The 27017-nt window shown below is 37.2% G+C and overlaps 1 protein-coding gene across 1 annotated transcript in view; it reads left to right on the forward strand.

The window, feature by feature from the left end:
* Positions 1-27017, forward strand: part of RANBP17 (RAN binding protein 17) — a 170292-nt gene that overhangs the window by 96321 nt on the left and 46954 nt on the right. The window contains exons 16-20 of the mRNA XM_067305085.1: positions 5068-5148; positions 10539-10602; positions 10693-10801; positions 15917-16020; positions 22265-22353. Of these exons, the coding sequence (XP_067161186.1) occupies positions 5068-5148; positions 10539-10602; positions 10693-10801; positions 15917-16020; positions 22265-22353 (447 nt within the window). The remainder of the gene's footprint in view (positions 1-5067; positions 5149-10538; positions 10603-10692; positions 10802-15916; positions 16021-22264; positions 22354-27017) is intronic.

The following is a 27017-nucleotide window of genomic DNA, read 5'->3' on the forward strand; positions in this document are numbered from 1 at the left end:
AGGAGATGGATGAATTCTTTGGGCATTTACAAATGAATGGCCTGTAAGCAATATTTGAGCACTTTGGCATACGATGGTAAATGGAGAAGGCACCCACCATTCATGTGACCAAATGGGTTTTCTGTCTTCTCTACCGTATATACTGATTCTCCAGTGCTCCCTTTTTTGTATTCACTCTATACTTTGCTGTTTCTTTTCCATGTTCCATCCCTGCTTATCTTCTTCTTCTTCTCCAAAATTTTCTCTTCTAAACCACGTCGGACATCTTTCAGTTTTCTCTTCCAAGCTGCGCGTTCCACTCCGGTGCTCCTGCAGTATCATTTTCCGTCCCCTACTGCCGTCCCGTCTGCTACATCTTGTATGAAGGATTGTCTGTTAGTGTGGACTGTCCATGTCTTCAACAGCAGTGTGAAACAGGCCAGGTGTCTTGAGAGATCTTTCTCAGAATCCTAAACTGAGGACAGGACAGGAAATTAGAGACAGTAAAATCAGGTTTGGGTTTTTTTTTAAAAAAAAAAGGCATGAAATGGATTTCAGAGGTTGGAAGGGGTATCTCTGCCTGATTCTTTCCCCAACTGAGTAGCATAATAATGCCTGGGAATGAGCAAACGAGGAATTTTCTGATTCTTCTGTGGATGATACAGTAACCCTTTTTCCACAGAATTGTAAATTGGAGTATATAGTCATTATTCCCCTTCCCTTTCCATATTTTATATTAAAAAATAAATAAATAAAACCCAAAGCCTGTTAAAATAGCGTTTTTAAGCCATTGTATTAAGGAAAGAGATGTTTGGTCTGCTGATGGACTGCATTACTATGCAGCTTTGACTTTACAATGAAGTCCTGGCCCTAGAGGAAGTCTCATAGCAAGTGGGATGGTTCGAAGGATAGAAAGCTGGGAAGCATCACCTTCTGGTCTGGGGCAGCTTTTAGAAGCTAGAGTTTTATTTTGGTCCTCTTACTGAACTAAAAGTAAATATTTGAAAGTGTACTGCCCTTGTAATGCCATTTGGTTTTCATTTTAAAATTTCTCTTTTACCTTTCCAACGTGGATAGGTGTTATTGCCACACTTTCCTCTGTGTGTGTGTGTGTGTTTTTGTCTAGCTCAAGTATCTTGATACTAGTGGTGGTACCAAAACCAGGAATATTCTACCATTTTTATTTCCACTTTTCTTGTACTTTCTTTTAAAACGTGCTCACTGCTCGTATATATGTTTGTGAATTTAGCACTGCAGTCACTTTTGATGAAGCACTTATTTTCTGTGACTCATTTGAAACTTCATGATTGGTTGCTTTGACTCTGTTTCATTTAGTTAATTTTTTAAATCAATAAGCTGCTTGAGAGAGAGGACACTAGCACTTGGATGACATGCTGTCTTGCTATGATTTCTGAGAGCTGTGAATTTTTCTCTTCTCTCGTTCCTTAGCTTCTCTTCCTCACATAGTCAAAAACTGCTTTTTGTATCTTTAGTTTCCTCTCTTGATCTTTACGTATTTTCTTAGATGCTTACAATATTTTGTAAATTGTTGCTTAAAATATTACATTTTATATTTGTCTTTCATACTGCATGATAGAAATGGAAATTGCTAAGATCATAATTGAAAATTTTAGCCTCTCTTTACTCACAAGTAATTCTCTAGCCTTTTATATTATTACTCCATCTTTCACCATCCAAAAACAGCTGTGAAATGAAAGAAAAGATATATTAAAAAAAGTGCTCTGAAATGTTGGATGAAGACATTTCGTTATTCAGATTTAGTTTTCCCTATTTCACGCTGTCACTGTGACTTCTTTTCTTCAAGAGTCAAACATTTAGCTACTGAAGGACAAGGATTTTGCTCTTTTGCAAAATAGCCTTTTTATGATTTTGATATTGATGTCAAATCTGGATAGTCCGAATTCATTTTTATTGCCTTGTATGGTATATACTTGTTAAGGATTTAGTGCAACTGTAAACATCTTCAGAACTCCCCATAGTAGGGATAAACTGTGAATTATGGACTTGCTAGAATGGGCTATTTCTTTAAGGCAATCTGAACCTTTGTGGCACTTCATAGAGATTTTATAAAGTAAATCAATGTTTGTTTGGAGATCTAAATTGAGGAATACTGCTTTGGTAATTGCATTGTTATTTGCTTTTTCCTGAGCAAATAATCCAAAACACTTAGATGCACTAAACTGCATTCTTGAGCTTGTAACTTCCTTAAAAAGGGGTTTTGTTTATCTGGCATAGTACATTTCTATGAATATGTAAAAGCTAGCAATAATCAATGCCACTTTTAGGGCGTTTAGTATCTCTTCTTCAGTTCTTTATTCCTAAAATTGAAATCCTACTGCCTCACGGTATAAATGGCTGGTACTCATTTATGTCTTACATAGTGGCCTTTCATTAATAGATCTGGCAGCTTAAGGTCTGTATCTTTATGCATATTCTGTAGGCAAGGAAACTGAGGCATACGAATGTGAAGTTGCTTATTCTTCCTCACCAAGCAGGTTGAGATGTATCCTAGCGGCTTCCTACCGTGGCCAGGCACAGGCGCCAGGGCTGCTGAGCCGGGAAGCCGTGCTGCTTTTTTATCCGAAAGGGATATGTTTCAAAAGGCTGCGATGGCCTGGTTTTGTTTCTCCAAATGAAGGCAGTACCAGAAAGTCCGCTGTGAAGCTCTTTCACACAACATGGTCTCCCAGGCTGGAGGAAGAGGAGCATTAAGCCTTCTTTTGGCAACTTAAAAGAGCATTCAAGGAATAAGGCTTGATCAGAGTAGGCCCTGGGCTTCTCCAGCTGTTAGCTGGAAGAGAGGACGCAGGCGGGTAGGCAAGTTACTGCGGCATTTTGGGAACACTGTTTTGTTTCAGAAGTACATGGGGAGCAGTCCAAAAAAAAGTTGTAATAAAAATAACTAGCTAAGAACAAGGGGCCTGGAAAAGACTGCATTTATTAGGCAAAATCTCTTCAGAAATGAGATTAAGGAGAAAACAACTTCAGAAGAAGGGGCAATTACAGGGGGAGAGGTCAGGTGCAATGGCCAGCACCTTGATGTAGTAGAAGGATGAGCAGCATAGTAAGAGAAATGCAACACTTGATGCATTAAGTGTTCTTTAAAAACCTGAAGATCGTATTCATCAGTGGATCTGACTGTAGAAGAGGTTTGTATCCCTTACCTTATTCTATTGGGGAGGAAACTAAGGTTTCTGAGTGCCTGAAAATCAGAAGGGAAATGTAGGGGAAAATGGACACGCGCCTGTGATCAATGAGTATGTAGGGATGTAGCACGGTCATGTAGGAACAAATTTAGAAAGGCTCAGGTGTAAAGGAGGTTGCAACTAGCATACAGAAAGCTTTAAGGAAAGATTTGTTAATATTTGAAGAAGCCCAAGGGAAAATACAGGCTTATTTAACAGGGGTAAAAAAAAAAAAAAAAAAAGAGAAGGCTGAAGTATTTAATGTCGTCTTTGCTTCCATCTTCACTAAAGGAAAAGATTGATTTTGGCCAGATACCGTAACTAAATTAATGTAAACTACGAAATCAGAGCAAAGATCGGAATAAAGAAACATGAATCAGATGTGTTATGAGGCCTAAGGAAATTAATCCTTAAATACTAAAGGAACTGGTGAAAGCATTTTTTGAATCATTTGTAATTATTTTTGAGCACTTATAGGCGATGGTGGATGTCCCAGAAGAGAAGGGTAAACATAGTACTTGTCTTCAAAAAAGGGAAATAGAAGAAGGGCAGGTTGTTATAGGCCAGTCGGCCCAACCTGGATTCTCCAAGGAATACTAGAAGAAATTACTGGTAGTCAGCTTTACAGGAACCTAGTATATAATTAAATGTTAAATGCATTTGGGCTGCTTCTGGGCTTTGATTTCTTCTTTGGACTCACTGGCTGGAGTTTACAGTGGAAGCAGCAAATATCAGACATCTGGACTTTAGTAAGACTGTTAACACGGACCTGCATGACATTCCCATAAGAAAGCTAGGACACGACAGCCTACGAGATCAGCGGCTCTTAACTTACTTTTGTAACCGCCCCTCACCTGAGAAGCCCTTAGAGCTTACCAGCTTCAGTTTACCCCCTTTGTTTGAAGGCCACTGCCACCTCTTCACTACTTAATAAATCTGGTAGCCGAACACAAGCAATCCCATCCCAAGTCCTTTTGGGTGTCTGCGCTCGCTGAGGGTCTTAGCTCCGTGCTCGGTGGCTCGCGCCTGACCTGCTGGAAGCTATTAGTCTAGAGCCAGGCTAGTGCACGGTCTTAGCTGCAGGATTGCACCAAAAGATGAACTATAGTATTTTGTTGTCAAAACTGGGAAGATGTTTTACATGATGTTCCCCAAGGACTGGGACTAAGTCCAGTGTTATTCCATATCTTAATTTCTGACTTGGTCGATTAATCGGAGAATACACTTACAAAATGCATGCGGCTGAGAGGGGTTGCAATTAGGGAAACGCAGTAGCCCCTATGTACCTTGGCTTTAGTTAAGCATTGATGTAGTACCATGTAAGGGAAGAGATAAAAATAGGGATTAGTATGAGAACTACAAGGTACAATTTCTCTGGGAGCTGGGTGCATCGCTATCTTAGTGAATATGGCCCTTAGTTTTTCTGTGCCCCATTTCTCCTATGCTTAAGGGAAATAATAATAATTGTTTTTCATTTCATGGAGAATAGGGCAGATAAATACTGCAGAGGTTAAGTGGTCAGATATTGTGTTGAAAAGTGAGTGAAACAGATATATTTTTATATATATATATATATGTATGTATACATATAGGTAAGCTTCAGTTAATTTGTTTTATGGCATATGATGGAAGAGTATTGATAGTTTTGTTTTGTTTTTTTTAATGATTGTATTTGTTAAAGGATTATAAAATGTTTGGATTCCTTGTTGAGGCACAGATTATTTGGCATATTTTTAGAGCACATCTCGTTAATGAAAAAGGCCTAAAATGCATCACAGAAGTATGTTCATAATATAATGCTCTACTACTTTGTGCTTTTGAATGCCACTTTGCCAAAAAAAAAAAAAAAAAAGTTTAAAAATCTCTCTTTTTTTCATTCTAGTGTTACAAACCTTAAATACCGGGGAAGATGTGAACCTGTGATTTCAAGAACTCTTCAGTTTCTAAATGATCTTTCCGTTGGATATCCTTTTTATTATATACGACATATCACATTTGAAAACAATAAGGTGAAAATTAATATGCGCTACTTATCTTTGTTGTTTCATAAGCCACATTTTAAAACCACTGAGGATGTTGATATTTATCCACTTTATCTTTTCCCGTGCATAGTTACTGCTTGGTTTTTAAAGGCTTGCTTATTTCCACCTACTTCTTAGCTGCAAGAGAAATTGTATCACTAGCGGCTTACAGTCAGCCGTCCCATTCATAATCTTCCTGGCGTCGGTAGCATTGGTGAGTACAACAGTATTGCGAATAGGCCTGATCTTTATAAACAAGCTCAAACAGGATTGGTTCCGCTTGGAAGATGAGGTCAACTAAGATATGGGGCATGGGTTAGATTTTAAACACAAGCCTTTTCATATGCTTTATCTTTGCCTGATTACAAGTTCCTCGCTGGGTCGGTGTTGTCGTTATTACTGATAAAACAGACATGGTTTTACATGCAGATTTTTGCTTGGGTTCAAGGATTTTTGTGAAATTTTTACCCAGAACATGGATATTAACTTACTATCTGTTGCAAACCTTTTGTATCTTGTTCTAATGTTATGTAGCATAAGTTGGAGTAGAATGATAGTTCTCTGAATTTTCAATGAATTGAGGAAGGAGATGATTTTTAACAAGTGGTAATTGTTTTTACTGTGACAGAATATTTAAGGTATACAACAGAAAATTAAACATTGTTATCTGAGCTTATGCAAGTCTTCAATATTGAAATCCTTAGCTGTTTTAAAATAAACACAGCTCTTCAGTCATTTTCTAGAGAAGATTAATTGTTAGACAAGCAGAGGGGAAAGCAGCTCGAATATGACAACTGGTATCATTTTATTCCTCCGTAGAACTCTAATCATATAATTTTAATATATTTCCATGTGTTGAATGATGATTGTGGTTTTCCACATTCCATAAGTGAATTTTGTTTAATGAAAATCATACGATATGCACTTTTATATGTTTACTTGAAATACCATTAAACAACTAACTTGAGATATTTTAGATATGCATATGTTTGTGTTCTCATGGCATCAGAAGAATAGGACATATAAAAGCAAAACATTACTGAAGAATTTGAAAAAAACAGAAGGGGAGACATATTTCATTAATAAGATTTATGAAGGGACTAACGAGCTCTCTCCTCTTTTACAGGATGTGCTTATTGTTTCGGTAGGGTTCAAGACACAAAAATAGCCAAGAAATTTAACAGGGTGCACCTAACTTAAAGTGCTTGATTATTTATTCATGTATGTATACGTGCTGAAGTAATCAGCCTCGCGTTGCTGCTAAAGACAATGAGCATCTAGCATTGCATATTGTGTTGTGGAGACCTTCAAAGGCTTGTGGGCACCTTCCAGCTTTCCAAAATGGGGGTCAGCAGAAACTACTAATACTTTTCCAAGGCTGCAATATCTTGATAATTTTAGTTTTCAAATTACGCAGATTATATCTGCAGTAAATGAGTTTCTGCTCATGAAATAAATATAATAATATCAGGACCTAGAAAGGATGAAAAAAGCAGATATTTAATAACCCAAGCTCTCCCAAAGAATGCAGTTATTATGAAAATTGGGCTTTTTGCTTTGCAGAAACTTGCTAACTGTCGCAAGAGCAGAGTTTCAGACCTCTATGCATAGTAAGCATATAAAAGCAGCAGTGCCTTCATAAATATGTATCTGAAACCTCAGTGTGACATGTTTAAAGACAAGCAAAAAGAGAGATTAACTAAAAACATAAATACCCAAACTGTATTCAATTACTTTTCAATGGAAATACTTCAAACAGAAATTCTGAGAACGGTAGCTTTGCTGCTTAGATGGGTGGGGTTTTACAAAGAGAGCTTTAATGCCGCTTCGCTGCACCGTGATGTTGTATTAGTTAAGTTTAAAATTGTGTTCCCTGGCAAACCATAAAAGATTTCAAAAGTATTAGACACCCACTTTTGTGCTGGAATTTAATATGCAACTTTTTATTGGAAAATAATCGTCCTTGTCTGGCAAAATCCACCATGCAATATTTCTGTTAGTAGGCATAATGCAATAAAGACAGGGAGGGCTATTTATCACTACAAATTTTGAGGATTTCAGGATTCTTTTTATTATTTTAATATATTTCTTTGGTATTAAATCAGAAAAATGATAAATTACACCTGTCGAGGCTGTTTTTCCTTTTTTCCAGAAAATGATGTACAACCCAATTTCACTGGTCATTTTGGCTTTTAAAGATATGTATTTTTTCCCTATAAAAAACTCTACCAATAGTTTTTTTTAATAATAATACTGAAGTACTTTTTATTTCAAACATATGAAGTAGTTTATAACTACTTCCTGGCATTGCAAACTTTGGCCTTTTCACATTATATTAGTTTTTTTTAAAAAGGCATTAAGTACACATTGCTTTGAAAGAAACAGCGTATTTTTAAGACACTGGATCCAGTGGATCAATTTTCAGTATTTGATATAGATTAAACTGGGGCAAGCCTGAAAGGTTAAAATAATAATTTATTTAATTTCGCTACTTGTTCTATGTGTAAGTCAGTCATTCTCCAGGCCCTCTTAGAAATTGTCATTTTTTTTTATGTGTATAAAAATCTTTTTTTTCCTAAAGGATAATCTAGAATTAAAACCATAATTCCAGTAACTAGTCTGTATAAGAGGGGGGAAAAAAAAAGAAAAAAAAAACAGCATTATTAACAACAAAGGCAACAAATGATTGGAGCTGGTGTCATGGTTTACATTACTTTCACAATTATTCCAGGTTTGCATATTTCGAAATATATTAGCCCAATTTGATTTCAAAGCTCAGTTATTTGAATTATAAATCATTATGTCCCTCCTAGCTGATCAGTCGTGAAAGATCTTTGAATTCATTTACATAATGGAATATGTTAGTCGTTCCTTTATGTCTTTGAAGCCATAGTGCTCCCTCATGCATGTTTAGTTCTTTCTAATAATTAACTTTTCCACTGTATATTTGTGTAGCAAAATAACTACAGTTTCATTGTTATTTTGTACAGTAACTGGGTACAAAATATTTTTCTCTCTCAAAAATTCTTCATCCATGTGCTTGTTACTCTTACAATGTTACAAAAGGCTCTCTCTTGTAGCAGGAAAAACTATCTAGCTTTGCAATACAAAAAAAAAAGGTAATGAAATGTCAAATGCTATAGATTGACAAAGGAACATCATCTTAAAAATAGATTAGAAGATTTTCCAGTAGCAGCTATAAAACCTATTCATACACTTTTAACTGTTTAAAAAGAATTTAATCCAGTTAAAATGAAAAGGGAAATTGTTTACGCGTATAAAAGTAATCCAACCCTTCAGTCATTTATATGCAAGAGTGTTGGAGTGAAACACTCAGGTTAAAAAAAAAAAAAAAGTGTTTCTGGGTATTTGTGGGTAAAATCTTTCTTCTGTGTTTGAGCATGAGTGTAGGCGGTACTGTGCAGCCAAAAGTTACCCAATCCCATATTGTTTTCTCCTGAAGAACTTCCTCCAATGCCAAGGATGGAGAGTGTTCAGTGCACAAGACAGATGAGTCCTGGTTTTAATACTCGTTGTAGAGTGGCCAAGCCCATGTCTTGTTTCATTCATTTGAGGCTTTAATGTGTATGAGTGTTTCTGGTTTTTAATTTTTTTCCGAGGCATTTCTGAAAAAGTGAATTAGCATACCTGGATATCACAAAGCCATTGATAACCCCAGTTTACAGATGCACGACTGAGGCAGAGAAGAATTTAATTGACTTGCTGAAAGTCATAGAGCAAATTTATGTCAAGTAAAGGAGAAACAGAAGTCAGCAAATCTGGGTCATTACTTTGACCACTCTTGTTCCTTGTTTGCCGGCATCTCTCACAGCAGTGCTTTCCTGCTGTAAAAAAGCTCAAAAAGGTGTCAACTTGGCTCTGATTGGAATACACAGTATTAGCTCCTTCCCCCAACCCCAAAAGTTTGAATCATGTGAGAAAGGGAATTAGTATGTCCTCTTACTATTAAAGATGTTGTTAATTCACCTAGCTAGGAAGGGATTCAAGCTGTGAAACCAGCCTTGACTGTCTGATCTTTGAGGGCTTCAGTAACTTAGTTTTGCAAACTCAACTTCTGATTTTATGCCATATGCTTTTTTTTAAAGAAACTGTATGAAAAATATTAAATTTCATTAGACTTAACTGTTCAGTAAGGCATGCATATGTGCTCTCTAGATTGGATGCAGCCAAGGAAATAGGTTACCCTTGTGTCTTTTGGGGTGCATCTCCCCCTAAGCCTTTGTATACAAGCAGGTGCACAGTGAAGCTCGTCGTGCTGGGCCGGGGCCAGGCAACTTCAGTCCAGGAGTTACGTAGCTCTGTTAGTGCAACACGTGGCCCAGGCTAATACACCTTCCTGAGGGAACCTCCGCTGAGAAGCGGAGCACGGTAGCTCAGACACAACTCTGCGTTAATGTGGTTACCTGGCGTCGGGCCTGCCACTGGCTTGAATCTAGCCAATCTGAGAACTGGGAGAAGTAAATGCCTGCTTAGCAGTAGTCAGTTAGATTGGCTTCGTATTTTATAAAGTTGGAGAAATCAGAATTCCTGTGAAAGTATGTGTAGATACTTTCATTGATAACAGTTGAAAATTCCCTGCTGTACCACCTTGTTACGTAGTTTACTCAGGTTCTGAGGATTTGTAGGTTCTTAAGAGATTTCCATTCAGTTCTTTTACATCAGAACATAATATGTTTTAGTGTTTAAAGAGTTTTGTGTGTGTGTATACATATATATTAAAAAATATATATGCACCTCATATATATGTGTATATATATATACACACACGTGTATGTATATGTGTGTGTACATATATATATAAAAGATCTGCTGTAACTCAAACAAATGAAATGTGATTTCCATTAGGCCTATAAGAGCTGAGCACCGCTGTGATTTTGAGGCTATCGCTTCAGTGCTGCTTGGGGCTGCTGCCAGTCCCATTGCCAAGTGACAGTTTTTTTCAACACAGGCAGTTGCAAAAACACTATTTTTTTTCCCTGCCATGCTGGCAACATGGGGCTATCTGGAAAAAAACAGCACCCTCTAGTATCAGAAACTCTCAGTTTAATTATAAAAGTCATTTAGTTCATTTGTGACTAGAATATATGCTGTGAAAAGTAATTGCTTTAGTTAGTAATAGATTATGGTCTTTAATGGTCTAAAGAATATCTCCATGATACATTCTAGGTGAAATTTAAGGTTGTTTTTTTTAATGTACATTTGTTGTAGTGGGAGAGAATTCCTTGTTGAAAGAGCAAAGTTCTGAAAGTTTGTACAACATGATAATGTAATCAAACTATTGCAAGGCTGATATTTCCTTAACACCTCCTACCTATATTCTCCTAAAAAAGCTTGTGAAAATAGAGGCTGTGAAATTCATGCTTCAGAATCACACAGTAAGTTTTCTTACTATGTTAAAAAAATGTTAATTTTAGTAAAAAGAATTTGGTAGAACACTTAATTTTCATATACTTGTGTTTCAACAGAGCAAGCACTTCCCTTTTTTGGGCATCAATGATAATTACAGTCTGAGCGACCTTAGGTGCCGAACAACGTTCTACACTGCTCTCACTCGTCTTCTCATGGTAGATCTAGGTAAGGTCTTCCACAGGTGTCCACAAGACACCTGGCTGTCTTTGGCACTGTTATAAATTTTAAATGTGTTTAACTTTGAAATATTAGTTTATTACATTTAAAATAGCAGTTTAATTGTACAGTAAATCTATTATGGGTGACTTCTAAGTCACTGCCTATCAACTTCTGAGGGTTTTGGGGGATTGACCATTAGCAGTCTATTTGTTTGCTGCCATCTGTTGGAGAAATAAGCAAGATCAGTCGATTTTTCTGCACAGAAGTGTTTTCTGTATGACGTATGAGGTATTTACATCTTAAGTGCCTGAATAAGAGCTTTGAGTTTCCAGATGACACTACTGATTTTGCCAGCTTTCCAACTTCTAGTAGAAAGTTGTTTCTATTTCACTTCTTCATGCAAGTTCCTGATACACAACGAGCCCTGGAGTTTTAGTAAGAACATTGACTGGAATTCTGCAGTTCTACCAGCAATACTTAAACATGCACTTGGGGGGGCCTTTTGAGTTGTCCTTTTGAAACCAGTGAGGTTACACAGATGTATAAGGCTAAGTGCATACTTTAATAGCTAGGTGTAATAAAGGACTAGGTCACTGCAAAGCTAGGCACTGCGTTTGGCCATCAGAGTAAAATCCAGAATTGCAATTGCCTGCGTAGCTCTTCATTGCCAAAATGAGGAAGGCTGGGCTTGTCAAAACGAACACAGAAACAAATCACGTGTTAAACAAAAAGCTGATGTTGAAGAGCGTCTGAAATGGTGCCCCTGTTTTGATCAGAGGCCTGACTCAGGGTTGTGTCCTTGCGTGAGGACGGATGCCTGTAGGTGTTCTGAACAGGGACCACTGATGAGGGCTTTCAGAAAATAAGAAGAAAAGTCTTTGGCAGAGGAGCACGTGCACTGATTTTCAACCCTCGTACAAGGACTTAATTATGGAATGTGTGTGCAAAAGAGATTGGCATAGAAAGGTATAAGCAAACAGTAGTTAATATAGCTTTGCTGACAGTGGGTGCCTGTACTGTCTGCTGCTGCGCAGTGCTGAGAACAGTGGAGTTGGAGATGAGACCGAATCGTATTTGTCGACTCTTTCTTAAAGAATGGCAATTGTGAGCTGGACCTGCCTTTACTTGCAGTTAAAGCACTTTCCCTACTGGCTCAGTGTCATGTCATATATGCTGTGGGTACATTTTTTTTTTTAATGTAAAGTAGGTTGCGTATGCAGTTTCAGTAACTTTTCCTATAGGAAAAAGTAGATTTGGTAAAACAAAATCACAAGTGTTAAAAATTGCATTCCAAAAGAGAGGTGTAAACATATGTCAGACAAACGAATTGCAGGCATATGACTCACATGACTGGCTACAAATTAGTAGAGGTCATTGTGATTCCTCTGGATTGACAGCTCTAGAACATCCGAAATAATTAGGAGTATCTGGAAAAAACATGCATTAATGTTTTGGTTATTGTCTTTTGCATTCCTATTCAAATAAATTCGTTTGTTTGAGCTGATAGGAAAAACACATCTACGAAACAAACAGATAGAAGTTACATTTTAAGATCTAATTAAAGTAAGTAAAGTACACATAAACTGTGCTTTCCATGTGTTTGTGCAAGTATTAAATGACAGTAATCTTATGAATCAAAAGATATTTTCAAACTGTGCAAATCAGCATTTTTAGACCAAAGAGTATTGTACCAATTGTCCTCACCAGTTTTTTTTAAATTAAATGAAGAAAAGCTTTATATGAAATCCTTTCATGTGAATCATATATCTAAATAATTTACATGGAAATAAAATTAAGATGAATTTTGTTGGTAATTTGAGAGGGGATCTTTTAAGATATTGATATAGAAAAATTTTTGGAGATAAGTTGAATACAGTAAATGCAGAATGGTTGCATTTTAAACAATATGCTTTTGGAGTAGCTGGCAAAATCAAACCATTGTAGGAAAAACAGCAGTACGTTAATTGGTATTTGCTTCAAAATGCACTTTGGTTTCTGTTCAATAATTTTAATGTTGTTTGAATAAAATTAGCCTTTGAATTCTTCATATGCCCTCAGTTGCGTTTTTAATGAAAATGCACTTTTGGGGCATTTAGAGTTGCACCATTTTGCCCACCTGGTCCATAGTCCAAAAATTCTAAAGTAAACTGAATATTAATTTGTATGAAGTATGTAGAAACCAAAACTAATACAAGAGTAACAGTAAATGTTTTCTTTAGAGAAAAGTTATTATAGGGTTTCATATATTTTGATAATTTTCTCTTTCTCTTCTGCACTACCAAGAGCGGTAGATCTAAGCTGTAGAAAATACCTGCAGGAGCTATTCCGCCGGAGCTGTCAGTGCCCTGTACTTACAGGTGTTTGCAGTCATGCCCGGTGCCAGCTCTGCCCAAGTGAAGCAGGTTTTAAACATTTCTGCTGGAAGCCACACGCAGATCTACCATAACGTACAAGCAAAGCTCGTTTCCTTCAAAAGTCACAGAGAGGATGTGTATGTGTAGTTTGAATTACAGCAAATGAAAAATTTACCGTGGTAGGTTTGGTTAGGGTAGTTTCTTCCTTTTCTCATTAATATGGCACTGTTCATGTGATGCAATTGTGTATGTACTAACTTCCGTATTGCTTTTTTAAAACTTAAAAAATGTTTGAGTAGTGGAATACTGTGTAGGGACGTAACTGTCTGTCTTGACTACCTGCGCTGAATTTTAAAACAAAAATAAAAAAAATGAAAAGGATAGCCCCCCACCCCATTTCCAGAACTAGCTGGTTTATGATTGAGGTGGTGGTTCCTAGCAACTACTGCACGGTCTGGTAGTTCTTTTCTTCCTCTCAGCATTTTAACTAGATACGCTGGAGATTTTACCTTCAGGAAGGATTCAACTTGAGTTTGGATGCATACGTGTATCTTTGTGGAATTTGTCTTCTCATGATCGGCAGTATGCCAGATGAGGTGGAGTACTGTGGAGGGTTTTTTTTGGTTTTTTTTTGCTTTTTTTAATTTATGTTTCTCCTGAGCACTGTATAAATGGCACGTGAGGCCTAATCCAGCACAGAGCAGTATGCAAGTGACTTCTATCATACCGTACCCCAGCATGGGACAATACCACCACGGGGCTCTCTCTAAATGATCAGGTTTTGTTTTTGTTTTGCTCCAAGGAAAATATAAAAGCCATTAAAAAAGAAAAGCCCCTGAATGTGCAATATTTATAGAAATGGAAAATAATACTTCATGCACAATAATTGTTTAACTCCTAGGCAGGTGAGAGGAAGCTGATGCTGCCTGGGCAATAGCTTTGAAATCTGACAACTTACCCTCTTCAGTTCTGCTGCACATAGCTGATGAAGATCACAGATTTTGTCAGTTACTTTTCTAATTTAAGATTGTGATTTGAAGGCTCCAATATTCTTGTTGACCAGTGTAGTAGCAGTAAGTTATGGAAAGTGTTTCGTTCGCTTTTAAACAAAATCTGGAAAACTAGGTGCAAAAGGCCCATATTAAAAGGAAGCAGTTAAGGTCACAAAGCCAAGTATTCAGAATTCAGGAAATGCTGTAATTGGGATTGTCTGTGCAATTTTAATTTCCTCTCCATTGTAAATATTTACGTTGTAATGAGGCAGTCTTTAATTACAGGATCACAATTGCTCTTTCAGAGGGTCTTTGCCTCTTCCACTGCAGAAGATGTGTCATCCTAACTTAATGAGTAGCTACTGAGTATTTTATTTCCACTCTGTTGTCATCTGGATTAATGTGTTAGTCCAAACTTTTTCTGTTGTGAAGGCAGAATTTTTCTTCCTGGCCTTTTCTGTCATTCTTATCATTGTACTGGGGTGACTCAAAAATATTAATGATTTGCTCTTTGCAGTATCCCTATGGGAGAAGAGGCTGGAATTATGCCCATTTTACAGGTGGCTATGTGAGGTGTAGAAACTAAATTGTAAAGTTTACGCTAACTTTGTGCAACCAGATACACAAAAGGCTCCTACTAACTTCAGGTGCAACTCTAGCATGCTCAGCAATTCTGTTTATCTGGGCAGAACATACCAGACCTACAACCCAGGGAATAATCATCCAGGACTAAGGGAGTCTTTGGGAATCGGAGCATGGGAATGATCATACTGTGTTGGATCCAAGCACAGTCTAGTCTAGCACTGTGTCTTCAGCACCGACCAGTTATAGATGCTCAGGAAGGAGAGTGCAGAACTATTTCTCCGGTATGCTTTCCCAGACTTCGCTTGCCAATGGAGAGAGAAGGGAGAGAAGCCCTGTAACAAAGAGCTCTTTAAAGAACATAAATTAAGTTTGTGCTCTGAATTATCCTCGAGAGGAATCTGCATGCGAGAGGCTAGCTACTCTGGCTGAGGGCCTAAGCATAAGTGGTATGAGTAGCTATCCCCCCGTAATTGCCATTTGGAAAAAGTTTGGGTTTTTTGTTTCCAGTTACTTGTTCAGCATCATGTCAGGGCAGAGACACAATCCAGTCTTCCAAGTTATCTTTCAGCTGTTTTGAAAAAAAAATTTTTTTCCCCTGTGCACAATATCTTGCTTCATTTACTTTGATTTCACTCCTCTGAAACAAGTGAGACCATGATGTTATACAAATAACCCGTACATAGTCCTGATTTATCTCTAGAGCAGCTTCATCCTGTGTGCTAAATAGGTGGGAGGTAGAAAAAATAGCATGTGATCATGAAAGATTGTGATTGAAATGTCATACAGCAAAATATACACATGAAAAGGTTTCATTTATTGTTGCAGTCTTAATTCTGGCATCTTCTAGCTGGTGAGTCTTGATTTTCTAACATGAATATTCTTCTAAGGTGTTGAACAAATGTTATCAGATTAGCAGATAAAACAGGAATATGAAACGGAGAAAGATGTGAAATGCAGAGACATCCTGGTCTCAGATACAAGTTGTTTGTGATCAACAATTTGTCTTGGTTGTTTATAGCTCAGTAAAAATATTTCAAACCTCAATTGTTTTCTTCCTGTAGGTCTTACTGAAAGTTCCCATGATGTTGGTGAGATTTTTCTGTGACCAGCTCGGAGCCTGACCATACCGAACAGTGGTGTGAATCTGATGTGATGTTTTTGCTGGGTTGTTTTGGTTTGTTTTCCTGTAGGTGAAGATGAGGATGAGTTTGAGAATTTCATGCTCCCCCTCACAGTTTCGTTTGAAAGCGTGACTCGGATATTCAACAGCAGTTTTGAACAAGAAGAGGCAAAGGTAGGTTTCTTTCAATTATAGGGATATAACTTACTACCGATGGGAAGCACTAGTAGTGGGGCAGGCATTTAGTATTGCCATTCCTCTGCTGTCTGTCCGTCTCTTTTGACATGTATAAATCTGTATATTTACGTGTGTGTATACATCTGTAAATTTAGGACCATAGATAGTAGAGGTACAAAGGCTATGAATGACTATTCCAAAATAAACCTCCTACGACTACCTGATAAAGGCCTTGGGATTTTTCAGTGCTTTGCACATCAGGTGAGTTCATTTGAGCCCTGTTTATAATCAAAGGGGCAATTTTTTCTTCGATGATAGTTGGTCTGTTTTGTATGTAATATTCCTCTTTTCCATGCAAGTGTCCTGTTTGTATACATTAGCATATTTATTTGGGGGTATAAGGAGACATGTTGTAACACACTTGATAAAACACTGCTGCTTTAAAGTATTTTTTCAAACAAGAATTTATTATATAAATCAAGACTTTATTAAATGGCTGGGCATATATGTATAAATAGGAACTGGTCTTGAAGTATTGCATCCTTAAACTGAACAAAGTGATTAGGATAACTGATAGCTAAATAAGGTTTTTATGTGCCTGTGGGAGCCATATTAGGATTGATTTGACAAGTCAGTTCAGCTGTGGCAACAGTCATAATATCTAACACAACATTATGTTTTATTAGTAAAATCCTTAAGTGTAGCAAGCTGTTTGTGTCAAAACAACAGTATATTTTAGGGCAGAAAAAGACTTGCTAGATAGAAGCCGCATCATCAGGAATGATAATACATTAGAGCAGCATTGCATTAAAGAGATCCCCTTCTCCTGTTCCTGAATAAGCAGTTAACTGTGCACACTGGAGTACTCGCTTCAGCTACACAAGGTAATTTGGAAGAAGCCCTAGCAGTGATTTTTAATTTGCTATTTTGAAATATGATGGAAACTTAAATACTACATCATCATTTTTTATCCATTCCCGTTCCTAAGAAAATAAACAGATACACTAGAAATATTTAATAAATAATTTATCTGCAGTACATCTCTGACATTACCAGAAGATGCATAGTTCACAATAATCACTTGAATTAAGTTAATATTTGAAAAAAATAGTACTTAGGGTTATTTCAACATTTGCTTACTCGGGTTTCTACATTTGTTATTGCTTTATGTATTTAATTTTAAATCTATTTTTTTGCTTGCTAAGTAGACATAGTTCATCTATGTAGGGTTCATCTTTTATATTTTCAAGTTGTAAATTCTAAAAATTAGAGCAAAAAGGTCATTTGATAGAATTATCCTTCAATAGGAAATTATATTTATCTCATGTGAAGGATCAGTTCTACTAAAATTATTTTGCTGTTGTCCTGTCTGGTTTGCTTGAAACCATCATAGCAGAGAAATTTTAATGGAGTGCCAGTGATATATTCCTAAACTAGCAAGTTCTTAACGACCCTGGAAAGTGACTGCTTGATTACACTTTAACGGTATTTGCAAATAAAATCACAAGTAATTAAGGGGAAATCTCCAGGCTTTTGAGCAAGTTTGATGCATGATAACTGCCTGATTCAGCTTCATCTAGAGTAATGCTGTGTAGACAAGAGCTACTGAGATCAATAGCAACATAATGATAGTGGCAGAATTAAGTGAGTAACCTGAGAACTGTGTCTTCAAAATGCATGCAGCTGCCACAAGCCAGGGCCACACAGTGCACTCCGTGCTTCCGTCCTAAATGTTCATCAAAAGACGCCCTGCAGGAAAATGGAGTTAGATGCTCTTTATTGCTGATCGTGTCTCTTGCCACATTTATCAGGGAAATTGGATTAGCAGTTGGCAGCTGCAGGTAGACAAGGTTCTGCAGTGATTAAATATGCAGCTTGGCTGCATTTGTTGTGACAGACCTTTAGTAAATTCTACTGTAAGCACCATCTGTCTAATTTGTATAAGGAAAACTTGGTGCTTTAAGCTACCGATAAAGAACTAAATCTGTTGCTTTGTCATAAACAAAACTTTTGCTCTAAATTCTCTTAAACGTAATTTATTAGGTTAAAGCCATTTTTCTATCATGATGAATAAATAATACGTGCAAAAGTGCTTTCAGGTACTTCATTTTGCAAGTGCTCAACACAAAAACAGTTCAGTTCTTCGATAAAATGTTTAGTATTCCAATCCACGGGGAAATGACACTGTTAAAATATCACTATGAAAATGGTCCAGGACTGCCAAATTCATTTAATTTGTGGTTTTTACTAGGACTTTCTAACTGGCTAGTTTGGGGAGTTTTGTTTTTTTAATATTTCTGAAATAAACCATTGAAAAACAGTTGCAACAAGGGAGCTCTTTCTTTTTAAAACACATTTGTAATCATCAAATCTGCATACAAAACATATGTTTCGGTGTCTTTTCCAGGGAGATCAAATATAACTGAGGATGGCTTAACTAATTCTTATGTGCTTTTCTTGTTTTGCTGCTTCCTTCCTCACTTTTTTATATTGATAGGACAAACGTCTAATATTGAAAAAGCGGTTGATTTTTCTCCTCGGGATTTCTGGGTTTGTCCTGACAATCCGGTTAAGTAGCACGTTGCTGGCTAGCTTGCATCTTAGCAGGACTTCGTTTATCGCTATGACATCATCAGCTCGGATAAAAACACACGAAAAGAAGTATCTGAGGAAAAGGCAGTTAAATAGCAACATGCTATCTTTAGCCGGTTTGTAGAAACTCCGTGCTGCTAAATTATTTAAAATCCTTGATTTTCAGCTTGCACACATTAAAAGTTTTCACACTAAGTGCCAAATGTTGCAAACAGCACTTTAACAGAATGATTTTGCTTTGATCCCTGTAGCAGTTCCTGAATAATTTATCACAGGTTATTGCCTTAATTCTGGAGAGGGATAGAGCAATAAAGGCAGATGAAAACACTCCAGTTGAAACACCTTGGGGCCTGCTCATTCCTCTGACACGGCTCTTTTGTTGGAACTATTTAGAGGTTATTAAGACGTGTCTCCAGAATTAAGAGTATGCTGTAAGGATGAAGACAGCCATCTTAATTCTAAAGACAAAGCGCAATGACCCCTCACCTTTTTTTTCCTTTGTTGTTATTATATCGTAGAATTATGAGGGTAATATTAGAGCTGCACCCAGTAGTGCCACTATAGTTAAGGGTCTGTCAGGCTCGGCGTTACAAGCCCCGTTTGGGGGCGGGGGGCGCGAGGAGTCTCGTCAGTTTGAAATTGCGTTAGGCAGGCACTTGGCACGCGCTGGCAGCTCGCAGGCCTGGGGTTTGGGGGGTTTTGTTTTTGTTTTTGTTTTCCCTGCGAATATTTACACATTCGGCTCTTTCCCGTCGCAAAATCCGTTGAAACATCTTTTGGGGGGCTTCGGACCCCAATAGCAGAATTCTTCAAAATCGGTGCATTTTAATTAGCCTTAAGTAGGCCTGTCGCTCTGACGTCCGGCGAAGAATGTCGTGACGCTGAACGGACTTGCTGCGTTTGGAAGAAAAGCCGCGTGCGAAGCCACGAACCCCTGACGAGCTCCCCTCGCCGGGTTTCTTGGATTTACTGCTCTTTGCCTCTGGTCTTACCCGTTGTGGAGTGTTGCCGGTGCTGTCATCAGCTGCCACTTTGCCCCAGAAGTGGCTGGTGTTCACTTGGGAAGGAAGCAATAGCTTAATGCGTTATTCAGATTACTCGGTTAAGTTTGCAAGGTCCTTTGAACCCCACAGGGCAACAGCCTAAAAGTAGACATATAAGTGTATAATATTGTTTATCGTTAATAATTTTCATGCACGTAGGTGCTATTTGAAACCATGTAGTGGGTTAATAAACCTGAATGTCCCAGGAGTTTTTAGGTTTTTTTCTGCTGTCTCTAAACGTGACTTAAGCCAGCGTGGTATCTGGGATGATTTTTGGCTCCTATTGGAATTTAAAGGTGGTTTTATGTTTTTTGTTTTTTTTTTTACCAGCAACTTAAATGGCGCAGAATTTATCTTGGGGTACTGTAGCATTGTATTAGCTGTTCAGACATTGCTGACAGGAGGCAGTGTTGTTGCCTGAAGTTGAGTTCCAGTGGACAACATCCAAACTGCTGAGCTCACTGGGGTTTTATGGGGCAAGGACATGATGGTGTTTTATAGAGTGAGTTCATTTCTTAAGAATAGTGCCATTAATAGTATGGATGTTCTATTAAAAATATCAGAAATTAAAGAATATGAACCAAGAAATGTAGTTTATGTAGTAGTTGTTCTTCTTTCTCTGGACTTCGTACTCAGATGGTGTCTGAAATCACCTGGTGTTCGTGTAGGTTCTCACAAGATCTGGGACCATGGTTTAAAGAAGGTTGCACATCTGCTTTTGTTAAATAGTTCTTAAAGTCTCACAACTAAACCATTTCCTACATATATTTGCAGAAGAGTGTTTTCTTATTACCAGTTGTTTGTTTGAAAAAAATGTTAGGGGAATATGCATTTGGTTGGTCTAGGGGCCATAGAAAGATGGTGGGTTTCTGCTCTCTGAGGACATCCTCACCCAAAGGCAAGTTCATACCTGCCCAGGAGCTGCAGCTTCCCCACTCCAGCCTTGTCTCTGCAGTCCCGCTTGTGTCCTTCGCTGTGCCTGGAACGGGCCGGAGAACCACGAGCAGTCTGGAAGGATTCCACTTCGTCTGCCTTGCCTATATACATATACATATACACACATATATATACACACATACACACACACATATATATATATATACACGCACGCACATATTTATAGTGTTGCATCTCAGCATCCCTTCCCAAAGAAGTATAAAATGTCATTGCCTAGCTTTTAATTTTTTTGGTTTTGACCACCGTGTCTGCTAAACAGTTATTTTCTGTGTGGACAAAATATATGAAGTATGGAAGTATAGATGAATATAAAGTTACAGTTGTATATCCCATCCTCTTTGTATTGAACACTTCCTCTCCAGTGATTTCAAAGTCCCATTAAAGTTAATGAGAGTTGAGACCTCTGAGCATCTTGCAAGTTCAGGCCATTTCACTGCACAACAGAATGGAAATGCAAATATTAAAATACTCCTAGCAACCTCACCAGTGTTTGATAGCGAATCCGATTTATTCTCAGATAAATCTATGTGCATTCAAGTCCATTGGACTAATGTGTCTGCATGTGGAAAGCAGAAATGAGCCCTTGTTGTAAGGGTACATTTAGCAGTTTAACAAGGAATCAGCCATAATTTTTATGTGATCAATTAAAGTTAGTATGTGAATCTTACTTTTTACATTCCTCAACTTGCAAATATTACATTATCACCAAATACTATGTAATTGAAAGTTTTCTGTATATATGCTGTGCCATGCTTCTATGTTGTTTTGTTTTTTTACCAAACTCTCCAGTACTGTGGTATTTCATAATGAAAAAAGGACAAACCCCAGCTGTACCACATGGATAACATTTATTTATACTACTTAGTTGTCCAAAAAATAATGTTTAAGCCAAACTATATTGGAAAGTTTATGTATATTTTTTGAATGTATTTTCCTCATTAGTGTTTTTTTTAACTGATTTCTATTAATTTTTCTGAGAACAGCCCTTAAGTAAGGGCTAATTATCTACATATAAAACATTGTCTGCTTTAGAGCTTGAAGGATTCTGAACCCATTTTTCAATCATTTAAGAAGAAAAAAATGTTTTCATCTCAGAATTAATATAGATAGAGATTTGCATGGTCTTCTGTTAATAAAAAATAAAAGTCACTTTTTGAAGAAACCTACCTTGGAAAGTGACTTTAAAAAAAAAAAAGTATATGAAAATAACAGTACAATAGGAATCTCAGTGTAACCTTAATTGTAGCTTTTGTTGTGCATATCAATTAGCCTTACACCTCATTTAAAATATTGCAAACTTAAATTAACATTTTATTGTTATTGTTACTTTTGATATATTAATCCAGGAAGCATTTTTAAACTTTAATATGCAGTATTCATATATTACGTTTTAATTTGCATTATTCATTAGTAGAGTATATTGAATAATCAAAAGCATTTCCGAAGCGTTTTGCTAGTGTTATCGCTGCAAAACCCGTGGAAATCCTGGTCATTAAAAGAATCTTTGTGTCCTCTATGGACGAGGGCTTGAGCGAGACATTTAAACTAATGAATCAAAATCAGATATGCGGTCATTATTGGCCGATTATTACTCCATCTGCTCTGCGCTAACGTGAAAATCAATTACTGTGTCTCTTTCCCACTGACAGCGTATGTTGATCGGGCTGGCAAGAGACCTTCGAGGGATTGCCTTTGCGCTCAACACAAAGACCAGCTACACCATGCTGTTCGACTGGATGTATCCTTATTACCCGGCGACAATACCAGCTCTGCGCACAGAGGGACACCAGGCCCCTTGCATTAGTTTAATAGTGCGGCACAGTGGGGAAGAGGAAACAAAGCTAAATGAACTAATGTGTAATCAGCTAAAATTACAGCACAATGGCAACCGTGCCGTTCACCGGGAAGGACCACGGAGAGGTCACTTTTTTTGTTGTGTCACACTAATAGTCTAGAAAACATATCCAAACAGTTTCCTCCCCCACCCATAAACCCAGAATGTTTTGATTAGAGAGGGGGGGAAAAAAAAGGCAACAAAAAAACCCTGCGTCTTTAACTCAAAACACAATGTACCTACATTTGGTTTAACATCAAAAGCACTTAAAAAAAAAAAAAAAGTGCTATCTGGGGAGATTTGTCTCTCTGGTATGAATCATGTCTTTAATTTAGTCAGTTACTTTCTATTTATGTCAACTTTATTAATATCGCAACACCTGCAGTCGTCTTGATCAGCAGAAAATGGGCAGCCTCTGAACACAAAATCAAAATCTTTAGGTTGTAGTTTTCCTCGGTAAGTAATGATAATGGAACTGAGTTTGCTTTCCAATATCGTATGCATTTTTCCTGGTATGCCAACGAATGTAATAATACTCATGAGTATTTTCTTAATACTATAGAGAAATGTTTTATATTTTTATAAGTACAGGAGCTATAATTCTCTCTTTTCAGGCGCAGAATTAAATTAGTAACAAACTACTGAAACATATAATGATGGAAATATGAAAATACTGGTTTTATAATTTAGATCTCCCAGAGCTATCAGTTATATATTTATTTGTCTTACGGACAGAAAACATAACATACAAGTACAGTTGCATGCTTCATTAGAAATCAAGCTTTTAAGAATATTCTTCTTTTAAGCCCATAGTGAAAATCAGCTGTTCACTACTAATCTCTCTGGAGCAGAAGGAAGATTGCAGCGTCACAGACGCACACGGTTGTACGACAGAGGCTGCGCTGAGCCGCGAGACGCCCGTGCGTGGCGGGACCGTGCAGCTAAGCCCGTTTCAGGTGCTTTGCAAGCCTGCAAGTGGCTCGGTCCAAGTGCAGGCTCCGTTTGCCTGACACGGCTTAGAGAAAGAAAGTCCAAGACAGAAAGCTGTATAATCTTAATTTCCCATAGAATTAGTGGAAAGTATCACTGAATTGCAGTTTTAGAGGACTGGAGAAAAGATGGACTGAAATCACACTGTGACTTAGGATCTCATTTGCTAGTGGGCACCATTGGGGTACGTTTAACTTTATTAGTGCTGTCTCTGCTTGTGTTTCTCTAAAAATTAATAATAAAACCTGGAAGATGTGTGAAACTAGTTTATTTAATTTGGCCTAGATAGTGAAAATAGATCAGTATTGTTTACATTTCAAATACATTTTACTTTGTTTTTCCTACTAAGGCATGAGCATCATGCCTCATCTTCTGTGCAGAACTGCAAATCTCAGGTGCTGGAGGAGGAACAACAGAGACTGGCCTCCTCTACATTTGAAAGAAATGGGTTCACCCGTGGAGGGTTTTTTTAGGCATGGATCCAGGATATGTAATCCTCAGGACCCTTTCCTGAACGATTAAAAAAAAAAATCATTTATTACTTCCATCTTATTAACTAATTTTATTTTTTAAAAAATTTAACCAGCCTCCAACTTTTCCATTTCATTATTCTGTATTAACAATAAAAATAGATGAAAATGTATTTTTGCTTAGAATTAATCCACCCAAATATTAGGCTTTCTCAGTTTCTTTTCCCTTGCACAGGTTCAGAAATTCTTTCCTTACCACCTTTGGCTATAAAGAATAAGTGCATGCTTCTGCTCAGTGGATTTCACCTCATTTGGCTGAGTTCAGCTTCATCCAGGTATTGATCCAAAGCATTATAGTAGAATAAGCTGCTATTATCGTGGCTCGTATTTACTGTATATAAAGACAGAAAGGTGAATGGGAGAGGAAGGGGTAGAAAAGGGGGGTCAAATACTGCTTTAATGTATTGTTTAAGTGTCCTTGATTAACACATTTCTTTGTGTAGCTTCAAATATAGCGTCAGAAATTTAAAAATTGGTTTTAATACCAAAGAAAAGCTATTTTTTCCAAAAAATTTTCTTCTGTAATGTTTGAAGCTCTACTATTTCAATACTGAGAATAGCAAATACAGAATATTAGCCAAAGTAAATCTGATTTACATAACTTGCGTTTGCTGAATACATAAGCAATATAAAGAGGCAAGGGATAAAAAGCTGAGCTTTTAATACTATCAAGTGATGTTTATACTGTAGCGAAGATAGTTATTAGGAATAGCCGCTTGTAAATCGGTGGTAGAGGAACACACTGATACACTTTTCAAGTGATTGCAGGGAATATTTTGAGTCTAATCTCTTCCATAACAAAAAGTAAAACAAATTGCTCTCTGTAATCTCTCAGGTGAGAGAGATTCCTCTTTACTCCTCTACTGACCAAAGTGTTTGGAATTTGAGTTTTGTCCAGCAGATGGCAAAAATGAGCAGAAATGATTTGTTTTAAGTCCTTTTGATTTTTTTTTTTTGATTTTTTTTTTTTTTTGAATCCATTGTATCCCCTATTTTACCATTACGAAAGAGATATTAGGATCGTGGTTTAGAGGTGAATTGTCAGGTATGCTGAAGCTGTGCTAGATTGCCAAATAGGGCTGTTTTGTAGCAGGCTTGCTTATACTAATTGAGTTTCTCTAGCAAATCAGGCTCCTTGGAAAAAGGCCAAAGGCTTTTCATAATTGTATTGACAAGAAAATGAATATGATAAATGGTGTTCATTCAGCTGAGACAAGATTTATAGTTTTCCTCTGGCAAGGGTTGAAGAGAAAATACTTATAATAATAGTAAAATTTGTTTTAAAGTTGTATTAGATGACGTCTTAAAAAACTTCATTAAAATATTTCCAAATATTTTAAGCAGTTTCAGATGTTAAGCATAGCTTCTTCCCAAAGTATTCCACTAATGAAAGATGAAGAAAAGCATACAAACAAAACAAAACAAAAACAAAAAATCCCTTGGATATGAAAGTCATTTATTCTTCCTGAAATATTGATATGTCAAGCTGTCAATGATGATTCCAGTACCACAGCTTCGGAAAGTTTATTCGCCTTTTGTATTCATAAAATGCGGTCTCTGTAATTTGTAGGTCAGTTGTGAACACGCAGGTGTGACCTCAAAAAAACTGTATGCCAGTTTGAGTAGAAGCAAAATCTGTTTTTATTAACAGTGATCATTCTACTCATATTTCATTCTGCTGTTTACTCCAAGACTGCTTGGGTAAAATGTTGAATGTTTAATCTGTTTTCTTCCATACTAACATCAGCCTGAAGTCTAAGATCCTTGGTCTTGGCAGTCAGTGATATCCATGGAGATTCAGTTGCAAGTTCAGGGTAAAAGCCACCTTTTTGTTACTTCGATAGTAACCCATAGGCAGTTTTTCCTCTGTTCTGCCCAGATGGCTCTCAGTATTTAAAGACTTCTGTTGTCTGTAAAAGAGAAAGGCTGCAATAAGAAAATGGGCTGCAAGAATTAAATTACTAGGTTAACCCAGAGTTGCACTCAGTCAGGTACCACACGATATATTTGTGTGAGGGCATGAAACTGTTGAAATTGTGTGCCTATATATAAATACCTATACATATAGATATATAGATACGAAGTTGATAGAAAAGGCATTTGTCATTGGGGTTGTCTATCTAGGAGTCATTTCAAAGTTTCAGTTGCCGTTGATGTTTGGATGTCTGAGTATATACTTCTTCAGGTATGGCTCGCCCTAGAAAAAGCAAACCAATCTTTTCACCAGACTACCCTTGTTACATATTTCTGCAAAGTTGTATCATGTTTCTTCACAACACAAAACGATGTGCAGCAATAAGATGGCTTGTTCAAAATGGTTTTGTTTTTGAAGAATTAAAATTATAAGTTTATATGGTTTAAGTACTCAGAATTAGGTGCAAACTTGAAAGAACCCAGCAGACAACTGCAGAGATTGAAGTTGCCTGATCACAGGAGAAGAGGAGGAGACGTTTTCCAATGAACAAAGCTATCTGGTTGGTAACCTGTTTGTAATACCTGTTATTGTCACTTGTATTGATGTAAACCTCAGCATCAGGCACTTTGCATTCCTTTCAGCTCGAATGGTAAAACTGACCTCTCAGGTTTAGTTCATGCATTAGCCAGATTCCTTGAAGCTTGTGGTTAAAATCACTTCAAAATAATATTGTGTTTTAAAACCAATTTATTCCACTTTATTGGATTTTTTACAAAATAATAAATTGTCGAAGCATTTTTGTTGACCCTAGCTTTTATAAAACCATGGTTTCTAGACTTTGCTTGTCGATAAATGTGGACTCAATGCTTAAATGTTTGAATTAAGACAGCCAGTCATATTGGCTATGCTGGCCGCCTTCAATACTGCTGAGTGACCTTTTGGTTGTAGGGAGATGCTGTCAAGTTACTCCCTCTTTCCTCCGCAGTCTGAAAAGGCAGTTGTTTCCTAGCCCAGGCAGTTCTAAAACAGGGCTTTGCAGCATCCCATCATGTCCCCGCTGTGTACGTTGGGCTGCTAAGAAGGCCAGGGAGGACGCGTACCTTAGGAAAAGGAATAGCACAGTTGTGTACCGT

The sequence above is a fragment of the Apteryx mantelli genome, chromosome 14 (assembly GCF_036417845.1).
Source record: "Apteryx mantelli isolate bAptMan1 chromosome 14, bAptMan1.hap1, whole genome shotgun sequence".
In the NCBI taxonomy this organism is placed as follows: domain Eukaryota; kingdom Metazoa; phylum Chordata; class Aves; order Apterygiformes; family Apterygidae; genus Apteryx; species Apteryx mantelli.